This window comes from Eretmochelys imbricata, chromosome 5, assembly GCF_965152235.1.
Source record: "Eretmochelys imbricata isolate rEreImb1 chromosome 5, rEreImb1.hap1, whole genome shotgun sequence".
NCBI lineage: Eukaryota > Metazoa > Chordata > Testudines > Cheloniidae > Eretmochelys > Eretmochelys imbricata.
In genome coordinates, this window is record NC_135576.1 from 102,132,920 (window position 1) to 102,146,462 (window position 13,543).

General features: G+C 42.6%; 1 protein-coding gene across 1 annotated transcript in view; it reads right to left on the minus strand.

Annotated features, from left to right (window-relative positions):
• Positions 1-370: 370 nt before the first annotated feature.
• Positions 371-13,543, minus strand: part of GLIS3 (GLIS family zinc finger 3) — a 247,866-nt gene continuing 234,693 nt past the window's right edge. Inside the window, exons 9-10 of the mRNA XM_077816424.1 lie at positions 2,276-2,458; positions 371-507 (exon numbers count right to left, since the gene is read on the minus strand). Coding sequence (XP_077672550.1) covers positions 371-507; positions 2,276-2,458 — 320 coding nt within the window. The remainder of the gene's footprint in view (positions 508-2,275; positions 2,459-13,543) is intronic.

Sequence of the window (13,543 nt, forward strand, 5' to 3'; positions counted from 1 at the left end):
CCCCCCCGCAAAACTGCAGTCTTAAACGATGTCGCCGATTCGGCGTGAAAAGATGACAGCCAGCAGCAGGGTTCTTATTCAGTATTTGAATTCCCTTTGAAAAAAAAAAGGAGTGCTGCCATGCCGCAGATCAAAAGAAAAGTAACACTTGCTAAAGTTTTGGCAAAGTTTTCTTGTTTTACCCACATTTTCCCCTTTGATTGGCTGTTTCTGTGAGGTTGAGTGTCTGATGGTTGCATTTCCTCCTCTTGCTGAAACCTACAGACAGACAGCAGTCTTACAGAGGAATGATATTTGTAACATTTGTTCCTGACCATCAAAAAGGAAAGATGATATGCACTAGAGTATTTGTGATTCTAATTAGATTATTTTAGCCTTCTGTATAGACCGAGGAAAGCTGGCTAGGACAACGATCCACTGCGTTTATCTGAAGGAAACTGGCGTCCTCAGACCCATTGCGCAACGAATCACCAAAGATACCTGTTGACCCTGATGGAAGATCATAAACTGGAAAAGAATACAAAAATCATGAATTAACACTGACCAACTGTCTGTAATAGTTACACAGAAAAACAGCTGTAAATAGCTTTTTAAATAATACATGGGAACTTAAAGGTTCAGATAAATTGCTTACTATGAGGGAAAACCTAGCCCCATTGAAATCAATGGTAAAACTCCAACTGATTTCAATAGGACTAGGATGTCACCCACTGTATGTATAAACACACATTATATACACACACACAAATAATTATATGCGCTGTGTGTGTGCGTGAATATAGGGATGGACAGATCCTGCAGCTGCTCTGCTGTGGAGTTTCCCATAACTGTGCAGTTTAGCTGAGTTCCTTTTATTTTATAAATCTGCCTTCTGCCCTTGGTTATAGGATTTCTACACATGCAATATAAGATAAAAAACAAACTATTGCAGGATTATTCTGCAGTGCAGAGGACCCTATCCTGCAAACACCAAATTTCAATGGGACTGTGTGCAGCACTAGGTGTGTATACTGGAGAATAACTGCAGAGCAGTGTCCTTATTTTGGATTTTTAAATGCTTGTTTAGATGGCTGTCATGAATCTTAAAATTGGCAGTTAGGTATATAATTGGGCTTTTAAGCACCTCACACCGGGATTTAGATGTGTAGCACATTTTAAGTGCAGAGGGATGGCACATAGCCTAGGCATTACTTATTAAGTCCCACTTAGGCCCTCAGGTGGAGTATCTACACTGCAATAAAACAACCGCGGCTGGCCCACGTGAGCTGACTCAGCCTTGCGGGACTTGGGCTGTGGGGCTATAAAATTGCAGTGTAGATGAGCCAAAGCCCAGGCAGGGCCGGCTCCAGGCACCAGCGAACCAAGCAGGTGCCTGGGGCAGCACATGTAAAGGGGCGGCAGGACATCGGGCTCTGGGGCGGCAATCCGCCCTTGGCAATTCGGCGGCCGCACCATCACTCCGCCTCCCCGTTCGGCGGCAAGTTGTTCTTTTTTTTGCCGCTTGGGGCAGCAAAAACGCTGCAGCCAGCCCTGGCTCTGGGACCCTGTAAGTGGGGAGGGACCCAAAGCTCCAGCACGAGCCTGGATGTCTATACTGCAACTTTATAGCCCCGTGAGCCCTAGTCAGCTGACACGGGGCAGGCGCAGGTGTTGTATTACAGTGTCCACATACCCAGAATAGACCATGGGCCTTTTGCAGGTCCTCTGCACAGGTGTAAATCTGACCTTTTCAGGGTAGCACGCAAATCTTTATAGGGAGCTGAGAGTAAATGAGCAAATTACATCTTGATAGAACTGGTGTGCACCACGGCCTATTATTGTCATGCACATCTAGACAAATGAATTCCTTGACTAAGAAAATTATCTTGGGCAAAAAGGTATAAAGCAAAACTAATGGGTTGAGTCATCCTGATTAGATGCGACAATGCTTCTAGGAGACTGCAGGAGCAGAAAGACTTCACAAGGCTCAGAGGACAGTATTTCAGCGTGAATACATGAGCTGGTGCATGACTGACCCTCTACAGGAATTCAGGATCTAGAGAAACATACAGCCAACACACAGTCTGTATGCATGCCAGATGTTATAGAGATATGCCCAAACCAGATCTCCATAGCTAACACCCTGCAAAGTTCTGATACACATCAGATTTTCGAGGGGGGGGGAGGAAATCAAGCCTATCATCTCAAGTTGTAACTGAGAAGTCAGCAAAGCCTGGTAACATTTACAACTGGAATGTAGGTGTATAGGTATTTCTAGTTCACAACAGTCACTTACCTGTAATACCAGAATGTGCTGAAAAAGCTCTGTGGAAAACATCAAACCCCGCCTGGCCCATTGATGTGGGAACTAGACAGTCTTCAAAAGGAGGGACCATATTACAAGAGCCACCATGTTGTATGTTCCTCTGAGCATCAGTATAATGTGGAGGACAGAAAGTCTGTAGCTGCCCATAAAAGCCTAAAACAAAGAGACGAGATAAGACATTAAGATACCTTGATATTTTGTCTGGATGGCTCAGATAGAGACAAAGAACAATAACAATGACAAGCACAGTGAGTGCAACTCTGTCCACACTGATGTCAATGGCAAAATCTCCCATTTATTGCGATTGTTTTTCTGCCTTAATATCCGATTCACTATAATGTTCTCTGCAGTAATGCTTCCTTCATTAGATTTTGTCACCTTTGGCTCCTAACTACTTTAAATCCATCTTTGAACCATCCTGGTTCTAATGCCACCTTTGTGGAGGCAGCAGTTGATCAGGAGTCATTATAGGGAGACTGATGTTTTCATGAAAACACTCCCTTTCTTCTGCAGTCCTGTTCAAAGATCTGACATCCTGCATATGTCACTTAGCTTCAAGTTCAGGAAAAACTTTCATTAAAGATAAGGAAAGATTTGCCCGAATAAGGACTGCATAAAGCCCTAGGATTTGGCTCTGGGTTTAAGGCGACAGATTAAATCCTATCCAAGTGCTTGAAATTGACTCAAACTGTTGGAGATGGTGGAGACTGATGTACAAGGCTTTGAATGATGGGGCTACACTCACAACATATACACACTCCCCCTTAACTATTCCCGCATGTAGACATCAGGTCAGATTCTCAGCTGGTGCAAATCAACACACCGCCATTGACTTCAACGAACCTATACTGATTTGCACCAGTTGAGAATCTGGTCCATTATGTCTAAATCACTTGAAAACTCCTCAGAGGTTATTTAAAAAGAAGCCTAGTTTTTATGTTCTTTATTGACATTTTAAGACTATAACGGGCATACAAATATCTGGCGAGTTAATGTTCTACAAATATGGGTATCAAGTAACCGAGAGGAAACAATCTAGTACAGAGTGGGTGAGATGGCAGTTCTTAGCGGGCAACACACAGGGCAAACCTAAGGCTATACAATTTAGTAAGGTATACAACAGAACGAGCTATCCCATGGAATCATGCTCCTCCCACCCACTTACAGATTTGCACGTTAGGTCGAGGTAACAGGCTTATTTGCTGGAGTTCTGAACAGCTAAGACATTTACTTCAGGTTTCTAAAATGTGCTCATCACAAGTTTTAAAGCATGTGGCAAACATAAAACCACCATTGGATCAAAAATATTTACAAATTGGCTCAATACCAACCAAAGGCTTTTCCCCACTGTTAGATGCAAGACCCCTCTTTCCACTCCCTCCCTCCCCTAGAAAAACAGATAGGGCTTATAGCATGCTCTGACGGTAATCAATTTAGGCTCTGGCAGACTCAGAGAGGAGAGGATGGAAGAAAATATCAAAGCTGAGACCCCTACATAAAAACACCCATTATCACCCCTCTCTCATTTGTACCAACACATTACTAGCTTGAGTACTTTGCCTGATCTGAACTGCTGAAGAATCAAAAAGGAGAAGAGGAGTTTGAAAGGTAAACCCACTGAGGGCTTTATAGTCTAAATCCAGTATCTTTAAACTTCACCCAGAAAGTGTGCATGACTATCTCCTTTCCCATTAAAAGACAAGCCCAGGAGCAATACAACCTCAGAAGATTTTGTAAGCAAACAGTCCATTGTCTAGGGGTCGGTGTGCCATTTCTCATGCTGAAGAATATGTAACAGTAAGTCATACCAAAAAGCCACTGCAATGAAAAATCACCCCCATCTCAAAAAGCACCTTAAGGAATTTCCTGTATCTCAAGTTTCTTCCACAGATGTTGCTATCAACAGAAATGCTGACGTGCGAGGCTGACTCCTCTAACTAGTACAGTGAACTAACCGTCATATGATACAGCCCTCCTAGAGTAATTTTCTTTTAACTTCATAGAGTAAAATTTTTTTCCCCTACTGGCACTAAAATCAGAAAAAGCCCATCTCTTGACATAGCTGCAGTAAATAAAGTGATCGCTGCAGGTTTGGGGCTATGAATCAAACTTGGACGACAAATCTCTTCTCAAGCCGGAAGAAAAAAAATCAGTAGCAAACTGGTTAATTGTAGTGTGGATGAGATGTAAAGTTAAGACAACTTTGCCAGCTTGTGGTCATTAAAAATCCCTGCAGCTTTTCCTTAGAATAGGATAGCAAAAGGTATTATAAGGGAGCGTTAAACCTGGTGTGATGGACAAATCTTAGTTTGGGTACTTACCAGGGACAGGCAAGTCAAATACATTAGCCCAATAGTGCAAACTTCAGTGCTGTTCAGCAGCCTAATATTGCACAAATATAATTCAGACACTGCTAGTCTCAGTCATAGCCAAACCGAATACTTATAAATGCGTATTCATGATAATAGAGAATATTCAGTACCCATCTCTGGCCTCTGCTGATGTCAAGGAACCATAGCAGACTCTGAATTTCCTGGAAGTTAGTTAGTCCTGGCAGGTCTATGGATTGTCTACCCCCTAAACAGTAGCCATCTTGATGGCTTGAGTGGTTAAGAGAAGATGCGAGGGCCTGTTGCTGACCCCCCAATAACTAAGAAATGAACAGCCAGCTACCTGATGACATGGAAGAAGGTAGAAGACCACCTAAAGACAGCTGAAAGTAAAGGGAGTAGCCCTTTATAGGATGGCATTGTCTCATGCAGGGTTGGATGGCTGATGTTCATTCTCATGATATTTATATTTGGGAGGGGTGTGTCTAAATATCATTCAAATTATAGGTCACTTGAATCTGAATATCAGTCAATTTGTCCATTATTAATGATTAAAGAGTTCCCAACCTGAGTCATCCAGCACTAACTCATTTATAAAGAATCATTTAAAAAAAAAAATACTCAATGCATTTCTAAAGCTGCAGAGACTATTAAAAAATAAAACACTTCCGATCTAGGATTGCTTTACAGAAGGGATACTTTTCACTTTGATAGCACCCTACATGCAAGAGCTCAAAGCACTCTACAAAACTGTTGTAGTCTAACTACGATCCAAATATATTTTTATTACCTTTCCTAGGAAAATGTCTATAAAGGACATGTGCTAAGTGTTTATGCACAGATAATGTATTTCATAAATATTAGTGGGTAAAGCAGCAGAGAGGGTACACTGGAAAACGTGCTGTATCACTTTGTGTGATACAATTGATTTCCTGCCAAGCAGAAGAAAAGATTTGCAATTTAGGAACTTTATGATTCTAATTATTTTTCCTTTGAGACTACTATCCTGTGGGCTCATTGAGGAAATATACCAATCTTGGCATGTGTAGCGTGTACATGTTCAAAATGGAAAATTTAATACTTAAGTGGATGTATATGGGCCAGTATTAAGGATGGGGAAAGCAGTCTGACCCTTCACTTAGAATTCAGAAGAGGAGCTATTTGTCAGTTTGTAAAAGCAGCGAGGAGTTTGATAAGAAACTTAAGTTCGCCCACATTGAGATAACCAACCAATCTGTGTGCATGCATTACACACACACACACACACACACACACACAATTTTGTCCATGTAAAAGGTTACATGGGAAAAAAGCCAGCAAATACAGTTTTATAAGTTGCTTTAAAGTTTTACTCTCAAATTATTTTCTTTGGGAGCAGAAGGGACACTGGCTCACCCTGAAAGAAGCAGAAAAACAATGCACAAATCTGACCCTTCCCTTAAAGCAGACAGCAAATGTGTGCTATAGGCCGTGCTAACATACTGTGGGCTCCATCCCAAGAGAGGCTGAACACTCCCAACTCCCACTGATTTTAGTAGGACTTGTGGGTTCTTAGCAACTCTTAGGTCTGGGCTCAGTGTTTTGAATACTTTTGTATTTAAAAAGTTTAATTGGAACAGAAATGAGTCAGCTTCCAAAGCATGTTAGCTATTTACAATACATCTCCCCATTGCACAGCACTGACATTTAAGAAAAAAACTGTAGTAAAATAAAAAAGGAAAAACAATACTTTCCAAAACTCAATTTAGACCATTACTATTGACAAACCTAAAAAGTGCTCTTAAAAACAACTGCTGTCTCAATCAGCATTGGGCCACATTGTGAAAGTTTACTGTTGAGTCAGACCAGTTACCAGAAATACAATCATTTCAATCTACAGTAGTCAGAGCCAGCTGGCAGGGCCCAGTAAGACACATGCTGAAAATGTTCTTTCATTGCTCTGAACTCATTCTTTATTTGTGCCTTTTCACAGCATCCCAGTCTTAATGCAGAACAGTCTGGCAATAACATTGACTATTGCAAATTATAGCCTGGTGCAATCACTAACTGAGCCCCAAAGTAAGCACAACGAGCCAAGTCCTCCTGTCCCTCCTCACTCATTGCTGAGGCAAAATAATTTTGTCTGAGAAAGCATTGTACCTTTTGGCCCAATGTAAAGAGAACTGCTGTTTTGTGCAGACATAATGGAGAAAAAAAATAGAGAAAGCACACAAAGCATTTAATTAATTAACAAATTCATCAATCATTTTTAAGCTGGAAAGAGAGAAAAATATGCTGTATTCTACTGGTTCAATGAATATGCATCCATTGCACATTCAGGTTATGAATACCAACTTACAGTATGGAGAATCAAACCGACAATAGCAGAACATTAGGGAATAATGTACACACACACTATTTAGAAGCATTCAAAATATCTTGGAATGCCTGTAGATAGTAAACACTGTAATGTTAAAAAAGACTTAATGAAATCTTCAAGTACTCAAATGTATGTATTTATACGAACACTTTATGTCTCCAGCTTACACCCAGCTATTTTAGACCCAACCCAGCTCCATGGAAATCATTGGGTATACATCAGGGTTGAACTTGTCCAAACTGGTTTAGGTGGAAAAAAAAGAAAAATCATGTTATTACAGATAGGAGATATATTGTGGGAGAACAGCAAAGTGAAAAATGACAAAAAAGACTTTTTGGTTTGTTTTAGCAAATGTAGTGCTAGTAAGAAAAAAAAAAGTGTGAGATGAACACAACCTTGCAGACTGTATGTCCAGCAGCAATATACCTCAGACAAGAAGGCAATTCAATCCCTTACCATTCTTGGCCTCACAGCTGGACCTGCCCACAAGGGAGCTAAACTGCGGTAGTGGTTTCTGTGCTGTGATGCAACGTCTGTAACAGAATGTCTACGAGACAGGTTTAATGAAGTTCCAGTAGCAGAATCACTCTTTAGGTCTATGGTTGTAGACGCTATTATTTGCACTGCAACAAAATTATTACACGCCTCAGTTTAGTGAGGGATACTGGTGATGAGGCATCAGACTGGAAGAAACCAGTTGGACTTTCCAAATCCAGCTGGAGTTTGCAGGATTGACAATTAGGAAAAACATCTTTTTATATACTGAGCAAGTTAATGTGTAAGTCACTGAAGAACAGTAAGCACAGAACCCACTATGCCTTTTTTTATAACTAAACAGAATGAGAGTAGTAGTGCAATTTAAGTTGGAATCTGGAGCTAACAACTAATAGTTTATTTTTATTTCTAGCCATTCCTCCAAGTTCTCAAGACAAGCTGATAAAACAGCAAGCACAGAAACAAATAAGACTCATGTTAAAATAACTCTGTCTGATCTACATACAAATGAACATCTAATTCATATCCTATCACAGCACACAAAGGAACCATGTACTGTAAACGCTGATTAAGAATGGACCCAAAGCATTACCTTTGACGATACCAGGGAAAGCTGAAGAGACAGCTGATTTACTGCTCCCAGTAGACACTCAAGAATGTAATAAAATACATATGATAAGATAAAAAGCAAATGCAATTCCTGTCAAACCATTGTAACATTCCAAATGTTTATAGCAAAGGTTCAGATGGTGTGGTGGGTCCAGGCCAAGTCAGCCTCATTTTGTTTTGTTTTATTTGTTTAACACACCAACCTCGTTACCAGATATTTCTGAGTTTTGTGTTTTATTTTAAATAACCACCACCTCCCTCTATTCCAATGTATTCAATACTATTAATTACCCATCCACTTGACATGGCAAATCCAAGCTGTAAACATTGGAATTATAGAACATAGTGTGTCATTAATACCTCCAGGCATGGCGGTTCAACATAAGGATTGAAAATATATATATATATACACACACACACACACACACACACACACAGGTATGGTTATTTCAATTGTTTTTCCTTTCTTTTAAGTGCTGTAGTCAAAGTTTGATAACTTCTGGACACAAAAACAGTTATTTTCTGGCATGATAATTTTCCTGAGGAAAATTTTCCTGAGGAAAATGAAATGCTTGTCAATAGAATAGAAGTAATAGCTGTATACTTTAAACAGGTCTTCTAACAAAACGTTAAAATCTTGTACCAAGCTGAGGGGCTGACCCTGAGAGGTGCTGAGCTCCTCCCACGTACTGAGCACATCTAAAGTTCCAGGGTGAAATGCTGACTCCATCGGCACCCATGGTGCAACTCCCATTGAATTCAATGCAGTTAGGATTTAACCCCATGCCTTGTAATAAGCAGTGATGGGGTGGTGTGCGGGGAGGGGTCCTGTGACCTCAGTATAAGTGGAGATCTCTGGGATTGCAGGGACCAGAGGAGCCCCGGAAGGCCAATGTCTCCTCATTGCAGACACTCCAGAGACCCGGATTTGGTCACTGTGAAAAGGAAATACATATGCGTGCCCTGTAGAAAATGGAGATATCTGATCTCCTTTTTGCACACAAGCACAGTGAGGACTATTTTCCTGAAAGTTTCAGAAGACAGTGGAGTTCCCTCTGTGAGAAACCCTATTTTGCAATGCAGATTTCATCAGCTCTCTGCAGAATCTCACAAAGCCTATCCCGATCACATTCTCTGAAGGACATCACCGTAACTGAGACACAGTGAGTGAAGTAATATCTTTTATTGGACCAACTTCTGTAGGTGAGAGAGACCATCTGTCAAGCTACACCGAGCTCTTCTTCAGGTCTGGGAAATGTATAGGTCAGATATAGCGATTGCTTTGTAAAACACGTTCACCCACAGGTGATGTGGTGTTTTTGTCTTTTATCATTTTCCTGTGTGAGTTGATTTGAGAGTGCTGGGTGAACACTTTTCACAATGCGATCACTCTATATCTGACCTATCAATCCTCATCCTCAAAGGAAACCTGCACCCCATCTTGTGGTGCTGTAAAATGGTGTTTCTTGGTGCATATTTCTACTATTTCCATTAGACCATGCAGGCTATCAGACTAAAGTGAAATGACAATTTAGTGATGTTTATGCTATTTAAAAAAAGAGAAGTGGGTCACATTCTGTATTGCCAGAAGGACTCCTAGTTGTGACAGATGTTTTAAGATGGTTGCTTTACTAAATTAACTATTTAAATTACCTTTGTAGCAATTAAATTTATTTTCTTTAAAAATCTGATGGTTCCCAAGACAAATAAAGAATGCATAATTGTTACTTTGGTAGCTGACTGTATACTTCATGGCAGGCAATATTTGGGCTTGTCTACATGGTGCGGTAGTATGCATCAGTGGAGTGTGAATTCCAATGTGCATCAATGTGTCACACACTAACTGGCCCACATAGAACCTGCTGGCTTGCACTGAAAGTTTCCTAGTGAGCACTAACTTAGTCCCATTTCAAACAGTGCTACGCTGACATGAAAGAGGGACTGTTTAGTGCATGCCAGCAGGATCTACATAGATAAGTTAATGCACAACATGTTAGCATGAAACAATTCAGACACCACGGCTGCACACTGCCACACTGTGTAGACAAGCCCGTTGTTGCACTGTTGGCAATTTTCTCCACTGAATTATAATCACAAGTCATCTTCTTCTTTCATTATTCAGCCAGCTCTAGTTACCACCATAAACCACAAATAGGTAACAAGTATGGTCCAGACTTAAAGTGTAACCAGGTTCTTATTGCAGAAATGACCAAAATGATAGCAGCAGCAAATATCATTGTACAGTGTTAGCTAGCTCTCCTCCCCAGTGGACTTTGGCTAACTGGATATTGTAAGCACAACAAGATCCTTTTACTACAAAGACATGGCTTTTCATTATGGCTAGCTCCTGTCCCTCATTGCCCCCACCTCATTTGTTAGTTTCTTTAATCTATTATGTCTGGTCTTAAACTAAGACCCCTGTCCTGCAACTGCCCCTGGGCTAATGGAACTTTGTGGGTATGACTACACAGCAAAGAAAAACCCACAGCTGACTCAGGCTCAGGCTATGGGGTTATTTCATTGCTGTGTAGACTTCCAGGCTCAGGCTAGAGCTTGAGCACTGTGACCATCCCACCCCACAGGGTCCTAGAGCTTGGGGTCCAGCCTGAGCCTGGAAGTCTAAACAGCCCCACAGCCCAAGCCCTGTGAGCCCAATTGGCTCGCGTGGGCTGACTGTGGGTGTCTAGTTGCTGTGTAGACATACCCTTTGTCTACAATAGCCCCATTGGCTTCAAGAGGGTTCCATTGGGTACAGGGATTCACAGAACAGAACTAGCCACAGGATCAGGGCCTATAACTGCAGGTTCTCAAGTGTCAGGACTGTCTTTACAACACCTAGCACAATGGGGCCCTAACCAAGTTGTGGGGTATCTCGGTGCTATCAATAGTAAACAAATAATTTCTGTGTCACAAGCATTATGCTTCATGTGCACAGTTTTGCTGTATACAGTAATCTTAAAAAAAGAGAGGTGATCAAAGGGAAAAAATATACTTTCTCAGCTCAATACATTGCCTAAACACCATGTAGGCACTTCCAAACCCACATGCAGCACGCAATTCTACCCATTTTTTATTTCACAAGAGAAAGTCTTCATATACGACTATCTTTCCTGTGGAAGGAAAGGGAACATTTACTCCCTCGAAGAATATTCTTTGAGGAAAAGCTCTGTAGTGTTCTGATGTTGGATATCCCCAGAAACAAGGCATGAGATCTCAACAGCTGCCAATGTTCTTCCACGAAACAGCAGTACCACAATGCAAGAAGTTGATAGAGTATATAAGACTAGTCAATCTTGGACCTGTCACATCATTTTTTTTTTAAGTGTTAGCACTCGGAGATTTCCATGAGCTTGTAAGATGTTCAAGTTTTCAGCAAAGGAAACCATTTACAACTTGTTTTGTTAAAGAGGCTTGTTGGCAATGAAGTCCTTTCTTCCTTGGTACAGGCAATTTAAACTGAGCTGACAAGTTTAAGACTACATATTAAGACAGAAAAATGTCACCATTGTTTGGTAGCAGATTGAGCTGAAAGTTCAGTGGCTATAGTTACCGCCATCTAAATCATGAAAAGGCAGGTTATGAACTGCAGAAAGCCGAGGCTAGCAGAGCTTCCCATAGCCACCTGATATATACCAAATAGCCCAGGCTGATGAAGTAGCTCCATGGTATTCTTCTAATACATTATAATGACGTGACTTAGGAAGATTGAAATCCTTGTGTTGCTACAGGGAAACTTAGCTATGAACTCCTGAAAATTTTTTTTTTAAGTGCCAAAGGGAAAATTTAGTCCAGTAGATCAGACTTACAGGATAAAGCTTTCAGTGTAGTGCAGGGAGTGTGATAAAACTATGTATAACTCTTGCTGAAGTGAGAGGGAGCACCCAGCTAACAGCACCCCATGTCAAAAGACAGACTGTGACAAAAAGTTACTTAATATGTGAAATAAAAACAATTTACATTTGTAACGTTGTTACTGTAACTTACAGTTTCTCTTGAATATATAGCTGATGAAATCACACACACATCTCATTGATACCTGCTTTAAGTACGAGGCTCAGCACGATCTCAAATATGAGTTGCTATTGATTCCTACATGAAACCCACTGACAAATTAAAATTTTCAACACACACAAACTTTACTGAGCAAGGCCAAAAGTATATAGTAAACAACAGAGGTGGGTCTGAAAAAGATCTGGAAACATGTCCTGGCCTCCAAAACTTGGGGGTGTCTAGATCAGGGGGTTTGGTCCAGCCCATGAGAAAGAGAGAGCGAGAGAGAGAAGAAAGCTGCACAGTGTGGATCCTGAGTTGGATTCAAACTCACAAACCCAAAGTTCCTCCATATGCTGGATGTTTCAAAACTGGGATTTTGGCTCAGGCCCATCTCTAATAAACAATGCATGTAATGGACTAGGTCTCTGCTCTCTCTTAAATGCTCTTTGTGCTGCTGGAGAGGTGCAATGAGGATTTGATGCTATAAGGCAGCTGCTGAGGATTTCCCTACCACAGGAGAATGCTGAGCTGGTTTCAGGCCCCTAAAGCCATAAAGGGTATTCCAGGATGAGCTGGGAGTTTACCAAAATCAGGGCCTCTTGGAGACCATTATCCACTAATGCCAGTTATTGTGGTGACAGCCTTGTTAGCCCCTGGAAGCTCCCAGAGTCCTGGGGGTTGGAGGAGTTAGAACAGGGGTGGGCAAACTACGGCCCCTGGGCTGGATCTGGCCTGCCAGCCATTTTAATCCGGCCTTCGAGCTCCGGCTGGGGAGCGGGGTCTGGGACTTGCCCCGCTCCAGCGCTCTGGCCAGGGTGCAGGGTTGGGGGCCACTCCACGCAGCTCCTGGAAGCAGCAGCATGGTCCCGCTCCAGCTCCTACATGTAAAGGCAGCCAAAGGGCTCTGCACTGCATGCTGCCCCTGCCCCAAGCACTGCCCCCACAGCTCCCATTGGCCGGGAACCGCAGCCAATGGGAGCTGCAGGGGTGGTGCCTGCAGACGGGGCAGCGCGCAGCAGAGCTGCCTGGCTGCGCGTCCACGTAGAAGCCAGAGCGGGGACATGCCACTGCTTCCGGGAGCCACTTTAGGTAAGCACTGCCGGGAGCCTGGACCCCTGAGCCTCCCCCTGCACCCAACCTCCTGCCCCAGCCCTGATCCCCCTCCCACCCGCCAAACCCTTCGATCCCAGCCTAGAGCACCCTCCTGCACCCCAAACCCATCATCCCCAGCCCCACCCCAGAGCCCACACCCCCAGCCGGAGCCCTCATCCCCCGGTGCCCCAATCCCCTGCCCCAGCCCTGATCCCCCTCCCACCATCTGAACCCCTTGGTCCCAGCTCAGAGCCCCCTCCTACACCCCAAGCTCCTCATCCCCAGCCCCAACCCAGAGCCCTCACCCCCTCCCACACCCCAACCCCAATTTTGTGAGCATTCATGGCCCACCATACAATT